The sequence below is a fragment of the Mytilus californianus genome, unplaced genomic scaffold (assembly GCF_021869535.1).
Source record: "Mytilus californianus isolate M0D057914Y unplaced genomic scaffold, xbMytCali1.0.p SCAF_4, whole genome shotgun sequence".
In the NCBI taxonomy this organism is placed as follows: domain Eukaryota; kingdom Metazoa; phylum Mollusca; class Bivalvia; order Mytilida; family Mytilidae; genus Mytilus; species Mytilus californianus.
Genome location: NW_026262690.1, coordinates 50,540,574 through 50,561,783, shown reverse-complemented (window position 1 = coordinate 50,561,783; position 21,210 = coordinate 50,540,574). Strand labels below are relative to the sequence as shown.

Sequence of the window (21,210 nt, the reverse complement as noted above, 5' to 3'; positions counted from 1 at the left end):
CCCTTGAACAAAACAAACCACCACATAATGTCTGTGGATATACCAATATGGGTATGTAATCTTGATATACCAGTACAAAGAAAAAGACAATCAAATAAATTCTTAGTTCTAATCTGAGACTACAATATGTGATAAAGTAGTCTCAGTTCTAATGTAGGCTTTGTCACAAGATTAAGACATATATTGATTGAGTAGTATTTTATTGATACTCTTGGTAACAACAAATGTATATATAAACTATCAAATCATTAAATTAATTTCAAAGTTTTACAACAATTTCAAATCAACAACCTCTCATGTTGTTTAATCACTTTTTAATATCAATATGAAGTATATTTTCTAATAAACGATCTTGTTCAAAACCTCATTTTTTTTTTATTATTTCAGTCTACATAATATTTAACTTACCTAAAACTAAAGGTTACAACTCCATCAGACCAAATTTGACCTTGGATGGTTTTGGTTGTCCTATTAAAAACCATTTGTATTGATTCTTAAGCCATTTTCTCTCTGGAATACCTGGTGAGGTTTTTTTTTCAAGAAATATATCATTGGGCATTACAATCAGTGGCATAACCAGGCAGTTCTCTGGTGGATTGTTCTCATTGGCAATCATACAAAATCTTTTTATTTTTATATAATTGGAACCAGAAGTGTTGATGTCTAGTAATGCTGAAGACCACCTGTGAATCCTTAATGAAGTTGTTGCAAGGGTTCTTTAATGTGCAGAGAGCATGTCATGCCAAATTAACACCTATTGCTGATGAGTATTACTCCTCAGAGGGAGAAACTGGACCAATTTCTATATTTAGAGGAACCTTTGGAGGTTTTAATTTATTTTATTTGGAAGGATTCTAAGTTGTAAAATTAAAAAAAAAAAATCAACCCTTCCAAACAAAAACACGAACTCATAACTGCCCTATTGGAAGCAACTCCTATGCTGCATACATTACAGTATGCTACTGGGAATCAATATCAAAAATGTATATAAACCTAATAATAAAATATTCACTGTTTTAAGAAAGTCAAGGTTTGCCCCAAAACAAAGAGGTGATATTCTGGGTTATTTAACTATTAAACATTAAGAAATGATAAAAAACAAATGTGCCATATTATGAATATCAAGCATGTTCACTAAACATATTTGTTCATATTTTAAGTAGAATAGCATACATGTATATACACAGGCATGGATTTCCTTATTACTGTAAGTTGGGACTTTTGAAGAAAATCAAAATACATGAAATACCAATTCAAAAAATATAATACAATATAAGTATTCTTATGTGAAGAAAGTATATAAAAGTACCCCATATAAAATAAGGAGATGAGGTATGAGTGCCAATGACATAACTATCCACCAGAGACCAAATGACATAGATGTTAGAAACTATAGGTTGCTGTACAGCCTTAAACAATGAGCAAAAACTATACCGCACATGTAGCTATAAATGGCCCTGACATAACAAAATGTAAAAAAATTCAAATGAGAAAAGTAATGGCCAGATTTATGTACAAAATAAAAAAAGAAAAGAAAAACAAATAAGATATGCAGTAACTAATAACAACAACTGAATTACAGACTCCTGACTCTGTACAGACACATAAGGAATGTGGCAAGGTCAAACATGTATGTGGGCATCCAACAAGTACATAAATCTTGTTTTTAAACCAAATACAGTCAATTTCCACTGCTTAGTGAACAAGTAGATTTATTCATATACATATCAAAGGTCTAATGTAATTTTAGACAATGTAAAAAGTAGAAATTTGACAACACCAAAAATGTATTTATGCATCATCTTATTGAAATTTCAATTTGAGTCTTGAAAGCAAAAGTTTATTGTCTTTTGTTAAGTTTTTTGTTGTGCTTTCAGGAGTCTGATGAGTCAAGCCCTTTCCAACTGATTTTAAATTTTTGTCTAATGTTGTGCTGTTACACCACTGCCCTAGGTTAGGGGAATGTTGGATGCTCCAAGATATGTATTACCCATTCACCTTGTTTTTGTCTCTGTCCCGAGCCTTTAATTCAGTGTTTGTTGTTGGTTGCCTTCTGCCATAGGTGTCTTTATTAACATAAAACAGGCTGCTGGATTTTTTCCTCTGATTTTTTTTACATTTTGTCATGTTAAGGCTATTTAATTTTTTACTATATAGTATGGGTTTCACTCAGGTTTGAAGGCTGAACTGACCTAAAGATATTTACATCTTGTCCATGGGTCTTTGGTTGATAGATGTGCTATTGGCAATCATACCTCATCTCCTTAGTTTTATAATGATGAGGATTTAAAGCATGACATAATAAATGAAAAATAATTATAAATAGGGACTATCACCTGATATTTATGGTAAATTTCATTTATTTACTGAAAGATTTATTTTCATTCCTTTTATCCTTGTTCAAACAATAAAATGGGGCACATTATTGACTTGATTTTGCTAGTCACTATATCAGTTATATTTTTTCAAATTTACATTTATCTTTTGTTTAAAAAGATTAGAGGAAGTAATAAAAACATGAATATCACAAAACTTGACTCTTCAAATATTAAACACAATTCACACAATATCTAAATAAAAGTATAGTCTGTAATTCTTAAATCTATTTTTTTTTTAATTTAAGTGGACCTAATTCTAACTAGTGTGTTATACATACACAAGTTAATTCAGACAACAATAACAAAATTTATATGCCATTCTATTAAATAACAACTCTTTTAAATTTAATTTTTATCAATAAGACATAACATAATTTGTATATACTTGAAAACAAATCTGAGTATTATTTCACAACAACTCTTCATTTTATCAAATCATGAAATTTTGTATAATAATGAAACACTGTAAACACAACTCTTGAACTGGATTTTATCAATGTTGATTGTTAGTATTAAGGTGGAGATAGGAGTATTCATTCAAAAATAAAGCTAAACTAAATATAATGAAGTCATCAACTTGATGATTTTTCTTCATTGCAACTATAAATTTGGAACAACTTGAGGAGAAAAAAAAACAAAATAAAAACCACACACACAAACTAGAGGCTCTAAAGAGCCTGTGTCGCTCACCTTGGTCTATGTGCATATTAAACAATGGACACAGATGGATTCATGACAAAATTGTGTTTTGGTGATGGTGATGTGTTTGTAGATCTTACTTTACTGAACATTCTTGCTCCTTACTATTATCTCTATCTATAATGAACTTGGCCCAGTAGTTACAGTGGAAAATATTTTGTAAAAATTTACAAAAATTTACAAAATTTATGAAAATTGTAAAAAATTGACTATAAAGGGCAATAACTCCTTAAGGGGTCAATTGACAATTTTGGTCATGTTGACTTATTTGTAGATCTAACTTTGCTGTACATTATTGCTGTTTACAGTTTATCTCTATCTATAATAATATTCAAGATAATAACCAAAAGCTGCAAAATTTTCTTAAAATTACCAATTCAGGGGCAGCAACCCAACAACATGTTGCCTGATTGGTCTGAAAATTTCAGGGCAGATAGATCTTGACCTAATGAACAATTTTATACCATCAGATTTGCTCTAAATGCTTTGGTTTCAGAGATATGAGCCAAAAACTGCATTTTACCCTATGTATTATTTTTTTGCCATGTCGGCCATCTTGGTTTGCGGGCAGGGTCATCGGACACATTTTTTAAACTAGATACCCTAATGATGATTGTGGACAATTTTGGTTAAATTTGTCTTAGTAGTTTCAGAGGAGAAGATTTTTGTAAAAGATTACAAAAATTTACGAAAAATGGTTAAAAATTGACTATAAAGGGCAATAACTCCTTAAGGGGTCAACTGACCATTTTGGTCAAGTTGACTTATTTGTAGATCATACTTTGCTGAACATTATTGCTGTTTACAGTTTATCTCTATCTATAATAATATTCAAGATAATAACCAAAAACGGCAAAATTTCCTTAAAATTACCAATTCAGGGGCAGCAACCCAACAACAGGTTGTCCGATTCATCTGAAAATTTCAGGGCAGATAGATCTTGACCTGATAAACAATTTTACTTCCTGTCAGATTTGCTCTAAATGCTTTGGTTTCAGAGATATAAGCCAAAATCTACATTTTACCCTATGTTCTATTTTTAGCCATGGCGGCCATCTTGGTTGGTTGGCGGGGTCACCGGACACATTTTTTAAACTAGATACCCCTTTCAGGTCAGGTGAGCTAAAAACCTGAAAATAGTTACTTGTAACTAAAAAAATCTAAAATTAATGTTAGCAAGTTATCAGATACAACAAAATTATTTGATTTTGCAAAGTGTATTCTCTCATTTCTAAAGTGCTTGAAACTTTGAATTTATCAGGTGAAAGCTCATGATCACAGGATACAATAGAAGATAGTGAATAAGAACCTTTTATTAGAGATAACATCAACAACATTTTCATCTTCATGACTATGGTGCAACAGGAATGTCTCAGCCTAATCTTGTACCAAATGTACCAAATAAATCAGCTCCTGTCCTGCAGACATCACAAAAAAGTAAAGACAAGTACAATGTTCCAGAATTTTAAGTACAAGGGCTCTATTACTGTGAAAATGCTGTCAAAAGTATCAATTGATTTATTGTTGGCATTTAACACCACTTTCAGCCCACATGGCTATATCATGGCTCCCACTTATTTCTGGTGGATGAAACCAAAGTACCCTAAGAGGACCACCAACCTTTGACAGGAAAACTGGGAATCCTTATCAATAAAGATCAAATTGGAACATACCTTGCCACATGTGGGGTTTGATTTGATAACCTCAGTGTTGACGGAGTAGTGATCACTGTAGAGGAGCTATTTAGACCACTTGGTCACAATCATCATGATCATAAGAACAAAATACAAATTTGATCTGTAACTCATCCCTATACACTTATTAACCAAAAATTATCTCAAAATTTTCAAGCATTATGAAAGTATGAACTACTATTTGATTTCAGAACACAGAACTATGGACAGTGGAAACACTTAATGTCACAAAAACTTAATGGCAATGCCATAAAAATTGATAATCTAAACTATTCATGCAAATTTCAACTTCACTACACAGAAATCTAATTTCTTATCAATATTACTTTCCATCAAAAAAATATATTTTCTTCTCACAAACAAGTATACTATAAAATCTTCTGTCATTAAATGTAATAAAGTTAAATGTAAAATGACATCAAAACAATTATATAACAACAACTTTGTATGATGAATTTCTTGATTGTATTCTCCTGAGATCAAATTAACAATATAAACCTGCCCTTCATTTTCCTCCATATCTTGCCAGTAATGATTCTATTTCACTTTCTGCTGTCTTGTCCTGTAAAGAATTCATATCAAGCAATGGCATAGTAATTATATATAACATTATAAAATAAGGAAGGATTGCTATAAACCTGTATAACTATTATAAGGTAATTGCACCTTTCATATTAAAGAAGCAAAATTTGTAACCTGTAATAACAGAACAGCACTTATTACCAAAAAATCACCATTATCTTCTATCAGCAACCACAAAATATATAATTACTTAGTTAAAGTTAATTTCAATTCTAAATCACATGTAATTTTAAATCAAATAAATTTTTAACAACTACTGGAAACATAAACTTTGACAATTTTATAAGAGATAACAAAAGTGAATGTTCACCTTTCTGATTGTGAAAGTTCATTTTCAGCTTTATTTATGGATGTATCTTTTCTACAAACTAAGTCTTGGAAGTATATAGGAATTAACTGTACTACATGCTTGCAATTGGATCACAGTAATGCTGAACATATTGAAATAACCCAAACATGCATCAATACATTTACACACTTGAAAGGTCAAAGTAACAGTACAAAGTAATAATAAAAATTCGTTTGTATCCACAGAATTTCAAAGAAATGTGCTCAAACAAAATAATTAACTTTATAACGACATGTGTTAAACTTACATCTTGACTAACTACAGGCAGAAGACTGGCCTTTTCTAACCATTCTACAGCTTCAGAGTACTTCCTTAGTTCTATATAACACTGAAAAGTAAACAAAAGTCTGCTATAATTATTCTTATTACTAAAATAAAATAGTACTTCTTAGTTGGTATAAACAGGCATATCATATTTTTAGTTTTACTCAAGTTATTTTGGAGATAATATGACTTATTGTATGTTATAAGTATGTTGTAGTAATTATCAAAGTATAATTGAGTTTGGTGCTGGTGGCAAATCTTTTAAAAAAGTGGTCTCTGTTAAACTACTTCAAAACTTTTCTATACTGACACTTATCTGTTGTTGCGGACCATTTGTTGATCTCTGCATGTCTTTTGGTTTTCGTGTCATTACATCATGCACATCTTCATTTATTCATATTTATAGTCTTTACTATATTTTCCCAAGGTTTTATTATTTTTTATTATCACGTTTTCTAACATGCAGTTATATAACTGGCATTCCTTAGACTGATTATTTATCATATTTATTGGATGTCCTTAAATGTGGTGGATTGTGTTATATAACAACCTTGTAGCACCAAACTGACCAAACCTGCAATATTTGACTGAACAATGAAACCATGTTTTAGCTGTGATTTTCATGTTTAATGATATCTATATCAAACACAGTACTGCATTTTCATTGTTATTTGTGGACCTGACAGACCTTATTTTGACTTGGGAATCTGCAACACTTAACCCAAGTATTTGTGACACTTGAACCATTGACGTCAAACAACAATTACTTTGGCATTGTTGCATCAGACATTTTATTTTGTGACAAAAAATGTGTATAGGAATGTTTGTGATGTCCAGTAATGGCGTACAAATAATGATAAGTTGTATTTACAAGGAATGCCTTCCTAATGGCTCTGGACTTGTATTTTACAAAAAATAAGATAGCAGTCCTACAGGTTTTAAAAGAAAATATTTTTCACATATTCTATGTTTTCTTAACAGTCCGTAATGAAAGCGTACCTTTCCAATGTATAATAAATTTTCTTTCCATACACCTGGGTTGAGTCTGTCTGCCTGCAATAAAACATTATATATAAAATCACTGATTCTTCTGCCATTAAATCCTCTAAACATTTATGTTTATACTGATTCAACACTAAACCTAAGTAACTAGGTATCACCAAGACATAGTTTGGTTTATAAGGTAAAGATTAGATCTGCTAAATATCAATTTTTAAACTAAATTTAGAAATGTTTGTGAAGTTTTTATAATTGCATAAATCAAGATATTTTTTTCAAAATTAAAATCCCATTTTAATTTTTGATGGCATTCATGGTATGCAACATTTCCGGAAATCATAATAATTAATCTTGCATAACCTGATGAAAGAAAAGATCTGATTAAGTTAAGTGTTTAATTTCTGGTTGTAACCTACAGATATGAGAAGACTCCCAACAACAATATTATATAACATGCAATGAATTAATTAAACATTAACGAACCTGATGCCACAACGATATTTCAACTTTAAAATTTATCCAAAACGAAAATAATGTCACACTTAAATAATGCTCTATTTTACTGGTGGGAATTGAAAATTTTCAGATTCCAAATAAATCAAGCATTTTTCATCTAAAATAGCGCCACAAAAATAATAAAATTGACAGTACATTACCTCTAAAAAGTGTGTCAAAGCATCCTCAGCTGTTGAGGTAGGTGGTGTAGCAAATAAAGTAGCTGCTGCCTTCCTTTCTAACCAAGATAACATATACACCTAAAAAAAATGGTCAAATGCAAGTATACAATTTACCTCCTTCTCAAGTATAAAGACTATACAGGATTACCTACTAAAAAGGGTTCATAATAATTACTAGCAATGTGGAAAGGAGCAAGTATGGAATAAAACAAATAAAATTCTGGCGGAAAATGCATAAAAAGGAAATTCCATTATGTTATTGAAAATTTACTTTTGTTTCATTATTTCAAAGTATATGTAGTTAATCAGAGCGTTAAAAGATAAGTTTTATTCATTAATGGGAGTTCATCAATGACTTCTCACAGTCACTGAATAATTTCAAGTTTAAAGACTATGCTTATTTCATCCATTCCATAGGCTACAGATACAGTTTTGTCTGCTTCATACCTTAAATTACTCATAGAGATTAAATGTGAATCGAGATTAAGAACTAAACTTTGTTACAAAATAGAAATTGTCCATTTGGATTTTTCTCTAATTGTGAACTTTCAATATTCATAGATTAACATTGCAGCATTATCTGCATATGGAGTATAAGTCTCGCAGTTGGTCCAATATTTTAAAGGTTTCAAAGCTTGTTTTTCCTACCAATATTTCCTTGATTAAAGGTAGCTGCTTACAAAAAAGGGTTCTTGACGTTAAAGTTAAATCACTTCTTTCTTGGTTTTACAGACACTGTCATTGCTTGATTGCCCATTGGGGGGAGGGTATTTGAAACAGGTGATAATGGATATGCTCCTTTTGCCATTGCCATTATTAAATCTTCCTTTTCTTGTTAATGGCTATCATCAAAAGCAACTTATCACTTGAATTTTTACTTGTCGTAAACAACATGACCTGTGTCTGAAGTTTATTTGTCAAAACAGGAAGCACCTTTTTCTATTTCACAGAAAAAGATTCAGCTAAATAACTTAAGGATAAGAATTATGAAAACTAGATGTAGCAGATGTAAGTGAGGTAATGAAGTAACAATTTTGCAATTTATTTACAATGCTGAAACAATGTTTAAAAATATTTCATTATAAATTATAAACGATGTTATAACTTACACCATAGCACCATCTTCCCAGTAAATGATGATTAGAAGGGTCTGTTCTGTTGAGTTCTATGGCTTTCTCTATATGTTCCTGTAACAAATTACAAGATATACCCATCAGTTACCATTAATTATCACACTTATTGTGATTATAAGAAGCACATTCACTAAGATCAACAGAATATTATTGAGACACCAAAAAAAACTGAACAAACTACAGAAAGTATTCTAATTTTCCCTGATGAACTATTTGCATATTGCTCCTTTTTGTTTAATTGTGGATTACAATGGCGCCAGATCCACGTCCTTAAGTCAGACAACCGTAAAATGACCATGAGAGATACAAATGTACTGGCAGGCCAACTTTTTTTTTTTTCAATCCTCTTTAAGTCTTAAAGTGTTTCTATACAGTTGTTAAAATGAGAAGGATAAAGTAAATAAATAGGGCCTGTTCCTTACAACAACTCTAACTAATACAACTAAGAGGCAAAACAGAATATGAAGTGCAATAAATTTATACTAATTTTTTTTCTTTTTTAAATTCATTTTAAACAATTTTTACATGTCAGTATTTCATAGCATTGAATAGTTTAGTCAAAATAGCTATCTCACATGTCTAAACTGTAGTAAGTCAGGAGTAGCTTGACCACGACTTTTAAATTTATTTTTTACTGGCTGGTGGACAGCTCAAGCCTACATGAAATGTGGGTTTGCCACTTTAATATAATTCAGAAAAAAATTGAGGTTTAGAATGAAAGATATGCTCTCACAAAACTTGAAAAAAGGCAAAGGTGTAAAGCCACAAACACTTGGAGAAGCACATTGAATTGCTCAGATATTTGCAAGAATATTTAACAAGGAAAACCAAGTATTTTGATGCTTTTACTTTTGCTTGATAAGAGGCAAGGATTTTTCCATTTCTATTTCTATTTAGATTCCTCCATAAGCTTACCTTAAATACATAACCATTCTTTATCTTGTTCTGTGTTCCTTCATAGTCACCAATGCTTCCTAATGTTATAGAATACCTAAATAAAACAGAACAAACTGGTGCAAGATTTGAATGGGAAATTATGATTTATAAACAATCGTTTCAAACCAATCCTTTATTTAATTGGTCCTGGTCCTATGTTCAGATCTTTGATTAATTTCAATTTATTTTTAGTTGCTGAATATTAAAAAAGATGAATTTAAAAATGTTTATTCTGAATTGTCAGTATCCAAACAGTATCATAATGTATATTAGAAATGTAACCCTATGTTATAAAATTTACCATTTGTGTGAATTAGCTGATTTCTGATTGAGATGTAAGGCTCTTTCGGCTGTATCTTTGGCTGTGTAAAGCATTTCTTTTTTCTTTTCAACATTTCCTTTCCCTCCTTCTATCTGTGCTAACTGATATGTACACTTGGCTAATCTCCAATGGAAATCAGCATCAGTTAAATACTAAAATAATATATATGATTAGTGATACACATGTATATTCTTTCATGCTTTACCAATGTCAATCTTAACATAAATACACTGAACAAAAGACCTTTATTGTTTTGTTTTAAAACCTGACAGGTGTGATAATGGACCATTCTGGATATTTATTTTCTTTTTTAATTTTATTTGGGGTATCAAAAGTAATTTCTTAGGGGTACCTATTGGCTCATAATATATCTGAGATGTACCTATTTTTTTTTAGATAAATTGTGTCAGACAAACATATATACCTTACAGTTTTTTTATACACCAAATATATTTGACCTATTGCGTATGCTAATTGAAAAACAAAACAAAGAACAAAAACTTTACATCAATGAACCATGAAAATGAGGTCAAGGTCAGATTATACCTGCCAGACAGACATGTGCACTTTACAATTATTCCATACACCAAATATAGCTGACCTATTGCTATTAATAGTTGAAAAACAGTCCAAAACACAAAAACTTAACATTGACCATTGAACCATAAAAACGAGTTCAAGGTCAGATGATACCTTCCAGACAGACATGTACACCTTACAATCATTCTATACACTAAATATAGTTGACCTATTGCTTAAAGTACTTGAAAAACAGACCAAAACATAAAAACTTAACATTGACCAATGAACCATGAAAATGAGGTCAAGATTGGATGAAACCTGCCAGACTGACATGAACCCATTACAATCATTCCATGCACAAAATATAGTTAACCTACTGCTTATAAAATTTGAGAAACGGACCTAATCACATAACTTTAACCTTGATCAAAATTCCATGAAATGAGATCGAGGTCAGGTGAACTCTGTCTGACTGACATGTAGATGTTACAAGGAACTCATATACCAAATATAGTTATCCTATTACTCATAATAAGTGAGAAATTTACATGACATAAAAACCTCAATTTTTTTTTCAAGCAATTGCTGAACCGTGAAAATAAGGTCCAGGACAATGGACATATGATTGATGGGAATTTCGTAACATAAGGTATCTGCATACAAGATATGAAGCATCCAGGTCTTCTACCTTCTGAAATATAAAGCTTTCCACAAATAGTTTACACCGACCCGGATAGTAATACCTGTCTCGCATACTGCGACTTTCATTGCAGGTGAGACAAAAATGATATCAACTTAATTAATGATGAGGTACATTTCTCCATGTTTTATCCTGTTTATTTTTGGGTTTTGATCAGAACATCTATTTATTTACTTTTTGCATGATCATATCCATCATGCTTAAAAACCAGATAAAAGGAATCATTTATATTGTGACTAAAAAAAGACACTGAAAAATTACAGAAAAAGAAACTTAATAGAATTTTTCACAAAACCAAATAGAATTTGTTACAATACTTGCACACATGACAATATTTTATAAATCTACAAAATTATAGGTCTTTCGAAAATGAGAATCAATGTTTATTTCTTTTATGTACATTAAACTTCATATTTCATTCCATACAAAACGCTCTCCTAAAAGGCCATATTTATTTTATTTAAGTATTCTAATACATGTAGATACTCTTTATGACAATCTTTGATATATTTATTTAAGGAAAGACTGCTGTAATATTTTTTCTGTCTATGCAGAAATAACATCAAAAATGTGGTGCACACTAAATAAAATGCGTATCAGATTATTTAAAAGTGTGCACAACATTTTTGAGGATATTTCGAATAGACAGAAAAAATATTACAGTCATTCCTTATATTCCATTTTCAAAGGAGTAAATCATGAAAAAACGTTGATGACGTCATGGTCACATGACAAAATTATGTCTATGAGCTGATAGACAAAAAACTTTGAGCCAATCAGAAGACGTGTTACATCCAAAATTAAATTATATATAAATACATGTGACCATTATGTTTCCATTTTTGAACATATGAATACCTTAGTTTTGTTATTTTGAAGAAGTTCATATGCTTTTAATTTTTCTGTTTCTCCCCCTTCTATGAATGTATCTATCTCTGTATACAGGGCAGTCACATCAGCACTTGGTTCACCTTTTACTTTATCTTCATTATCAGTACTAGTATCACCTTCTGTTGGAGTTTCAAATTCACTCGAGCTAAAACACAAAGCATATATTTATATGTTCCACTGTTAAACTATACTTTTTGTTTTTTGTTTTTAAATCTAAAAGAAGATAAACTAGAGGCTTTAAAGAGCCTGTGTCACTCACCTTGGTCTATATTCATATTCAACAAAGGACTGACTCTCCAACATTGTACCGGTAGATGAGAATAGAATTTATGACAAAAATTTCTGTTTTGTTGATCTTGTATTGCTGATCATATTTGCTTATTTTAGTTTCTATCTATCTATCATAATTTTTAAAGATAAAAGGCAAAAAAGAAAAAATTAGTAAAATCGTCATCAAAGGACAATAACTCTAATAAGGAGTTGACTGAAGATTTTGACCATGTGAATTATTTGTAGATCTTGTCTTGCTGATCATTTTTGCAATTTAAAGTTTCACTCTGTCTTTTATAGTTCAAGATAATAGGCAAAAATGTAAAAAAACAATTGTTAAAATTTGTCATTTAAGGGCAATAACTCCTATAAGAAGTTATCTGACAGTTTTGACGTATATGGACAATTGGTAGTACTTAACATTTTGTCAGATTTTCTCTATATATAACGCTTTTCAAAATAATAGACAAAACTTGCATTTTACCCCTATGTTCTATTTTTAGCCATGTCCGACATCTTGATTGGCAGACGGGGTCATCGGACACATTTTTAAACAAGATACCCAAATGATGATTGTGGCCAAGTTTGGTTAAATTTGGCCCAATAGTTTCAGAGGAAAAGATTTTTGTAAAAGTTAACAGACCACAACGACGACGACAGGCGCCAGGTGATGAAAAGTGCTTACTTGGCCCTATGGGCTAATTGAGCTAAAAAATGAGTCTTCCAAGAATACATCTGTTGCCTGAAGTCTTCAAATAATATAAGCAGAAATAAATGTGGATAGTGTCCACATGTGGACACAGATGATGCCCCCGCTTGCATATCGTATAGTTATAAAGGGACACAACTGAAGAACGGTAAAAGTGACACTACCCAAATTTGAACTTGATCTGAGTTTTGTGGTAATAAGCATTGTGTGTTAGTCTCATAACATTTGGTTGAGGCCAACTTAAGTAGAGAACAGAAACTATTATATATATATAAAAAAAAATTCTATTTGTAAACACGCATAACTCTGTAACGTTGTGTATAAGTTTTATAACATTTGGTTGAGACAAACTAAAATTAGAGAACTGAAACGAAAAATTGAGCAATTTTTATGCTTTTAAAGGGACATAACTCAAGAATGGTAAAAGTGTCGCCACCAAATTTCATACTTAAACTGTATTATGTAGTAATAAGCATTGAGGCAAACTAAAGTAAGAAAACGGAAACAAAAAATTTGTACTTGAATTAAGTTTTGTGGTAATGAATATTGTGTATAAGTTTCATAATGTTTGGTTGGGGCAAACTAAAGTTACAGAATGGCAACTAAAAATTTTGCAATCTTTCGATTTATAAAGGGGCATTACTCAATAATGGTTAAAGTGACACTTCCCAAATTCAACTTGATCTGTGTTTTATCAGTGGAAGTCAAAATTAAACATTGCATTGTATAAAGCATTGACTGTAGTTGATTCAACTATAATCATGGACAAAGGAAGATAACTCCAATTTTAAAAATTACCTAATATTAAGAAGAAAATAAAATTTTGCAAATTTTTCCATTTATAAAGGGGCATTACTCTAGAATGGTTAAAGTGACGCCACTTAAATTCAACCTTGATCTGTGTTTTGTGGTAATAAGCAATGTGTATAAGTTTCATAACCTTTGGTTGAGGCAAACTTAAGTTAGAGAACGGAAACTAAAAATTTTGCAATTTTTCCATTTATAAAGGGGCATAACTCTAGAACGGTTAGAGTGACGCCACCAAAATTCAAACTTGATCTGTGTTTTGTGGATATAAGCAATTTGTATAAGTTTCATAACATTTGGTTGAGGCAAACTTAAGTTAGAGAACGGAAACTAAACATTTTGCAAATTTTCCATTTATAAAAGGGCATAACTCTAGAACAGTTAAAGTGAAGCCACCAAAATTCAAACTTGATCTGTGTTTTGTGGTAATAAGCATTGTGTATAAGTTTCATAACATTTGGTTGAGGCAAACTTAAGTTAGAGAACGGAAACTAAAAATTTTGCAATTTTTCCATTTATAAAGGGGCATAACTCTAGAACGGTTAAAGTGACGCTATCAAAATTCAAACTTGATCTGTGTTTTGTGGTAATAAGCAATGTGTATAAGTTTCATAACATTTGGCGCAGCTTGATACGACCGCAGAGGTCGAACCCTGAACAGTTGGGGCAAGTATGGACACAACATTCAAGCTTGATACAGCACTGAATTTGGATTGTGATTAAATATTTGACACAGATAGGTTTCTGACACAGAATGAATGTGGTCTAAGAACTTAAAAATATTTAATTTACCTATTTAAACCATATCATTATTATTTGCTTTTATATATAAATCAGAAATAACCAATTTAAAATGGAAAATTTTAAAGAAAAAAAAAAAAGAAAAAAAAATCCCCCCCCCCACCCAAATTTTTTGAACCTCCTTATGATTCATCACCCCCAAACTCAATCCCAGCCTTCCCTTTGTGGTATGGTGCCTTGCAGTACAATTTCAGAGAGATCCATACACTCGAACACAAGTTATTGTCTAGAAACTAGAAAAATGCTTGTTTTTTTACCCCTTTTTGGCCCAAAATTCCTAAACATTTAGGGCAATTACCCCCAAACTCAAACCCAGCTTTCCCTTTGTGATATGGAACCTTGTAGTACAATTTCATAAAGATCCATACACTTACACACAAGTTATTGTCCTGAAACTAGAAAAATGCTTGTTTTTTGCCCCTTTTTGGCTCCTAATTCCTAAAATTTTGAGGCAATTACCCCCAAAATCAATCGCAGCTTTCCCTTTGTGATATGGTACCTTGCAGTACAATTTCAGAGAGATCCATACACTTGAACACATGTTATTGTCTGGAAACTAGAAAATGCTTATGTTTGGCCCCTTTTTGGCCCCTAATTCCTAAATGTTAAGGGCAATTACCCCCAAACTCAATTCCAGCTTTCCCTTTGTGATATGGAACCTTGTAGTACAATTTCATAAAGATCCATAGACTTACACACAAGTTATTGTCATGAAACTAGAAAAGTGCTTGTTTTTTGCCCCTTTTGTGGCCCCTAATTCCTAAAATTTTGAGGCAATTACCCCCAAAATCAATCCAAGCATTCCCTTTGTGATATGGAACCTTGTGGTACAATGTCAGAGAGATCCATACACTTACACACAAGTTATGTCTGGAAGTTACAAAAATGTTTATTTTTGGCCCCTAATTCCTTAACTGTTGGTACCATAACCCCCAAAATCAATCCCAACCTTCCTTTTGTGGTATTGAACCTTATGGTAAAATTTCATAGAGATCCATTCACTTAAACTAAAGCCAACGTCATACCAATATACGACCGCAAAAAAATTTTGCAGTCGTATAAAAAATCACTCGGTCATTTTATTATGTTGGGTTGCTGGGTCATCCTTTTATTCATATGCATTATGAATATCCCAATTAGTTCACTAATGTTCAGTAAAATTTTTGGAGGGCAAAACTGCAAGTTTTGGTGATAGAATTTGACAGTTTTTACCATGTAATAGCAAGAAATATGAGACAATTCTGTCCAGATACAACTCAGTTCATTTTTAAAGGCAAGTTGGATTATCTATGAGGACAACTTGGACCATGATGTTAGATATTTTATGAAGGTTTTAAAATGTTATGGTTCAAATAAAAGATAGTTTCGGCATTTGCCAATGCCTTATTATCAAATTAATATTAAATGAAAATAAGGAGATGTGGTATGATTGTAAATGAAAAAACTATCCACCAGAGTTTAAATGATGAAGATAAAAACATTTATAGGTCACAGTACGGCCTTCAACCATGAGAAAAACTCATACCCTATAGTCAGCTAAAAAAGGCCCTACCATGAACTAGAGGCTCCAAAGAGCCTGTGTCGCTCATCTTGGTCTATGTGCATATTCAACAAAGGACGCTCTCCGACATTGTAGACGATGAATATAATTCATGACAAAAATCTCTGTTTTGTTGATCTTGCATTGCTGATCATTAATTCTGTTTAGCTTCTCTTTATCTTCTTTAGTTTTTGCTCAAAACACAAAAGAGGGTACAAAAATCCTCATTTAAGGGCAATCACTCCTATAATGAGTGACAGACAGTCTACTAACTGTATCAGAAAATTTTGACTAGTTAGTAGATCTTGCCTTGCTGACTATTTTTGTGATTTAAAGTGTCTATTTATCTATTATGATTTTTATCTTATAAGCCAAAACGCAAAAAAATGGTAAAAATCGTAATTAAAGGGCAATAACTCCAATAAGGAGTCATCGGACTATTTCCTACATATTGTCTAAATGGTAGAACTTGTCTTGCGTATCATTTTTGCTTTTTCTATCTATCTATTATATAATTTTTAAGATATAAGGCTAAAACGCAAAAATTTGGTAAAATTGTCATCAAAGGGCATTAACTCTAATAAGGAGTCGAGTTTCGACCACACCATACTTATTTGTAGAACTTGAACAATTGGTAGAGCTCAACATTTAGAACATTTTTGCCCCTGTCAGATTTTCTCTATTTGTAACGGTTTTCAAAATAATAGACAAAACTTGCATTTTACCCCTATGTTCTATTTTTAGCCATGTCGGCAATCTTGGTTGGCAGGCCGGGTCATCCGACACATTTTTAGCTCACCTGGCCCAATGGGCCAAGTGAGCTTTTCTCATCACTTGGCGTCTGTTGTCCGTCGTTGTTGTCCGTTAACTTTTACAAAAATCTTCTGCTCTGAAACTACTGGGTCAAATTTAACCAAACTTGGCCACAATCATCATTATGGGTAACTAGTTTAAAAAATGTGTTCGATGACCCTGCCTGCCAACCAACATAGATAGAACAAAATAGAACTTAGGGGTAAAATGCAGTTTTTGGCTTATATCTCTGAAACTAAAGCATTTAGAGCAAATCTGACAGGAAGTGAAAATGTTCATCAGGTTAAGATCTAACTGCCCTGTAATTTTCAGATGAATCAGACAACCCATTGTTGGGTTGCTGCCCCTGAATTGGTAATTTTAAGGAAATTTTGCAGTTTTTGGTTATTATGTTGAATATTATTATACATAGAGATAAACTGTAAACAGCAACAATATTCAACAAAGTACAATCTACAAATAAGTCATGACCAAAATTGTCAATTGACCCCCTTAAGGAGTTATTGGCCTTTATAGTCAATTTTTAACAATTTTCTTAAATTTTTGTAATCTTTTACAAAAATCTTCTCCACTTAATCTACTGGGCCAAATAGAATTAAACTTAGCCACAATTTTCAATAGGGTATCTTGATTGAAAAATGTGTCCTATGACCCTGCCATCCAATCAACATGGCCACCATGGCTAAAAATAGAACATAGGGGTTTACTATAGAAGTCTATGGGAAAATTGTAAAAAAAAATGTTTTCAAATGGTCACAACTTGAAAACTAATTTAAATAATGATGAGGGGTCTTCAGTAACTATTGTAAGACTACAATGAGATGACCTGCTTTTAATTTAACTACATGTACTGGGCCAAATTAAACCAAACTCGGTCTCAATCATTATTAGGGTATCTAATAGTAATACTATTTATTATGATTTGAACCTTATTTTACATGATTTCCAAAACAACAGTAGATACAGGTGAGCAACACAGGCTCTTGAGAGCCTCTAGTTTAAACTAGATACCCCAATTATGATTGTAGCCAAGTTTGGTTAAATTTGGCCTAGTAGGATTTTCAAAAGTTGGAAGTTCTGTAATGTTCCCTTTTTAAATTTGTACAACAACAAAACAAAACTAAGATTCCTGTTATAATACCTATTGGATTTGTATTTACAACATACAGGTACGTGATTAAGAATCACTATTTAATAACGGTGGACATGTTTTAAAAATATGGACACAATTGAGAGTTCACATAAAAGGGAGACGTTTTGGTCTCATAAGGACAAGTTTAGGGGATGGACACATTTGGGCATTTTTTTTTATTTTTCCGATTGGGCGTTTATAAAAAAACGGGACATTCTTTGGAGCCCTTTAGCAACTAGACATGTCATGCATGTTTTGCAGTGACGTCAAATGAACATATTTGGGGGGAATCAAACATGTTTGGGGGGATGGACACTTTTCTGAGTGTTACAAAGTTCTTCATTTCCAATCAAGGGCCCCTGATGGGACATAATGACATTGAATAATACACAATACATTCTCATTACATATATACATTTGTAGATATAAGAAGATGTGGTATGAGTGCCAATGAGACAACTCTCCATCCAAGTCAAAATTTATAAAAGTAAACCATTATAGGTCAAAGTACTGTCTTCAACACAGAGCCTTGGCTCACAACGAACAGCCAGCTATAAAGGGCCCAAAAAAATACTAGTGTAAAACCATTCGAACGGGAATCAACAGTCTAATCTATATAAAAAACGAGAAAGGAGAAACACTTGTGAACCACATCAACAAATGACAACTACTGAACATCGGATTCCTGACTTAGGACAGGTGCAAACAATTGCAGCAGGTTTAAATGTTTTAATGGTACCAAACCTTCACACTTATCTGAAACAATAGTGTAACATCACAACATAGAAAGACACACTATAAAATATCAATTGAAATGGCTTAACGTACATGTTTCTTATTACCATGATTACACTTATTCTTAGGAAATTAATTGGGGTCAATCCATCAATTAATTCAGGTAAAATTCAAAACATTAATCTCAAAGAATATATATCAAAATTGTATGTATATGTTTTAAGGCCGATGTTTTAAAGACAATTCATAAAATATTTGGGATATTGGACACTTTTTGCTGAAGTATGAGTTTGCATCAATACAACTTTGCAGTGGTACAAGTTGACAATACTAGTTTACTTTTAGTGGTATGAGTTTACATGTTACATATTTACAATTGTATGAGTTAATGAGTCAACTTGCTTCCCCTTTTTACAACCCTCATAAAAGTCGTACCCTCCTAGAGCATCTTCATAATTGTCAGTTTCATCACCACTACTTGCACTGATCACTGAATAGTATCCGGATCTCTTTTTTCTCCACTTTGACTTTCCTTCAAGTTTCTCATTTAGGATAGTGATTTCTGCTTTCAAAGTTTCTATTGACGACGACAGTCTATGGATTTCTCTCAAGAAAGTGCTCGTTAATTTTAAATAAAGAATGGTTCCTCCTACACCAACACATAAACTTGTTCCTAGCACCGTCATTAGGTTTGAATTTTGTTTAAAAAAGGTTGACATTCTGTTTGTTCTTTATGTTTTAAGTATTTTTCTAGTTCGAAAAATCGAAACTTGAGGGAGGAAAACCGGAAGTAAAATAGAAACTAGACAAAAACCAACAACCAACAACGGTCCTAATTGCAAACACAAAATGTATTCATTATTTTAAACTATAAAACTCAAATAAAGCTACTGTGACGTTCTAAGAAGCTAAAAATATCCTGGATGAAAATTACGCCAATTAAAAAGCTTAAATCTTTCAGTTGTGGCAAATTTTTGTGGCAAGGGAGACAACTATCACCACCAACAAAATTTGACATTTAGATTTACAAATTAACAAACAAATAATCTCTTTGCAATGCCATATGTTATCATCAGTACACAAATACGATTGGTAATTTTTCAAAATGTGCTTATTTGAATCATCACAAAAGTCAAAACGACATATTCTGTATTCAAGAGTGAAATCCACAGACCCTAATATTTAATACCCATTTTGTTGAGATCCTCATAAATATGTATTATACACTTTTATTGGGTATTATACTCCAAATCAGGTATCAATTTACATTGACAACTTTTTTCAAAGTGCCAGTGGTAGCTATTTTCACTACTTGTCATGCTCCGTCTGCCATATCCACTCCTTGTCTATGGCTTGACTTTTACAAAAATCTTTTGATATATAGCCTAGGTGGTAGAGTGGTCTAGCGCGTAGGGCATAGTGCAAGGTTTTGGTGCCACGATATCTAAGTAGCATGAGTTTGAATCCCGGCCAGGGAAGAACAAAAAATTTGCTTCCGCAAATTTACAGATCTAACATTGTTGGGCTGTTGTTTAGACGAATTATATATACAGAATATATTTTCAGCCTTGTATCACCATCACTGCTGGTGATCCAATGGATAAAATCTGTTGTAGAGTCGTCACTGGTTCAGACGTACTTATATATATATTTGTTTTGCATGCACACGTATAAAAATTGCGGTTTTTATCCAACGCAATCATAGGTTTGAACGTTGTTTTCAATCTAGACTTGTTTATATTTTTTTGTTTGGGCTTGTATTATATTTGCCTTTGGGTTTATATGATCTGTTCATCCTATTTTGACTCTTTCAAAATTCAAGAGTCTATCCCTAATTGAGGTAAATTGTATGACCTTCCAAATACCGTTTCGATTCCTAACATCACTGAAGAGACATTAATTGTCGAAATCTTGATATGGTGTACAAATTTTTGCACCTCATGTTTGCGGTATACCATCTTTTCCGCAAGTTGTATAATAAAAACTATAACACAATTTTCCATACGTTTTCGGCCATTACGGCCTTCTTCATTGGAATAAATTACAACATTGAAACAACAATTACATCGCTTGGATACATTACGTTATAATAACTACTATGAAGTTCATTTGCCATGTTTCTAAACCGAGACGATCTATTACAGTACAAACCAAAGAAAGAAAACGACAGAGTACCCTTGATTACTTTTTCCAAAGCGCTTCCAAATATACATTCAGTTCTCAGAAAAAATCTTAAAATTCTCCATCAATCTAACAG

General features: G+C 31.9%; 1 protein-coding gene across 1 annotated transcript; it reads right to left on the bottom strand.

Annotated features, from left to right (window-relative positions):
* Positions 1-4,186: 4,186 nt before the first annotated feature.
* On the bottom strand, positions 4,187-19,743 carry LOC127698404 (regulator of microtubule dynamics protein 1-like). The gene is made up of 9 exons (XM_052201868.1): positions 19,389-19,743; positions 12,114-12,291; positions 10,013-10,185; positions 9,691-9,766; positions 8,752-8,829; positions 7,622-7,720; positions 6,966-7,019; positions 5,950-6,030; positions 4,187-5,333 (listed from the first exon to the last, which is right to left on the bottom strand). The coding sequence occupies exons 1-9, from the start codon at positions 19,670-19,672 to the stop codon at positions 5,277-5,279; spliced, it is 1,080 nt and encodes a 359-aa protein (XP_052057828.1). The 5' UTR covers positions 19,673-19,743; the 3' UTR covers positions 4,187-5,276.
* Between the last annotated feature and the right edge of the window lie 1,467 nt (positions 19,744-21,210).

Coding starts and splice junctions, on each gene's coding strand:
- LOC127698404 (XM_052201868.1), bottom strand. CDS start 19,672: ATGTCAACCTTTTTTAAACAAAATTCAAACCTAATGACGGTGCTAGGA. Junction 9,767..10,012: donor TCAGCTAATTCACACAAATG/GTAAATTTTATA, acceptor TGTTTTATTTAG/GTATTCTATAACATTAGGAA. Junction 7,020..7,621: donor CTTTGACACACTTTTTAGAG/GTAATGTACTGT, acceptor GTTTTATTGCAG/GCAGACAGACTCAACCCAGG.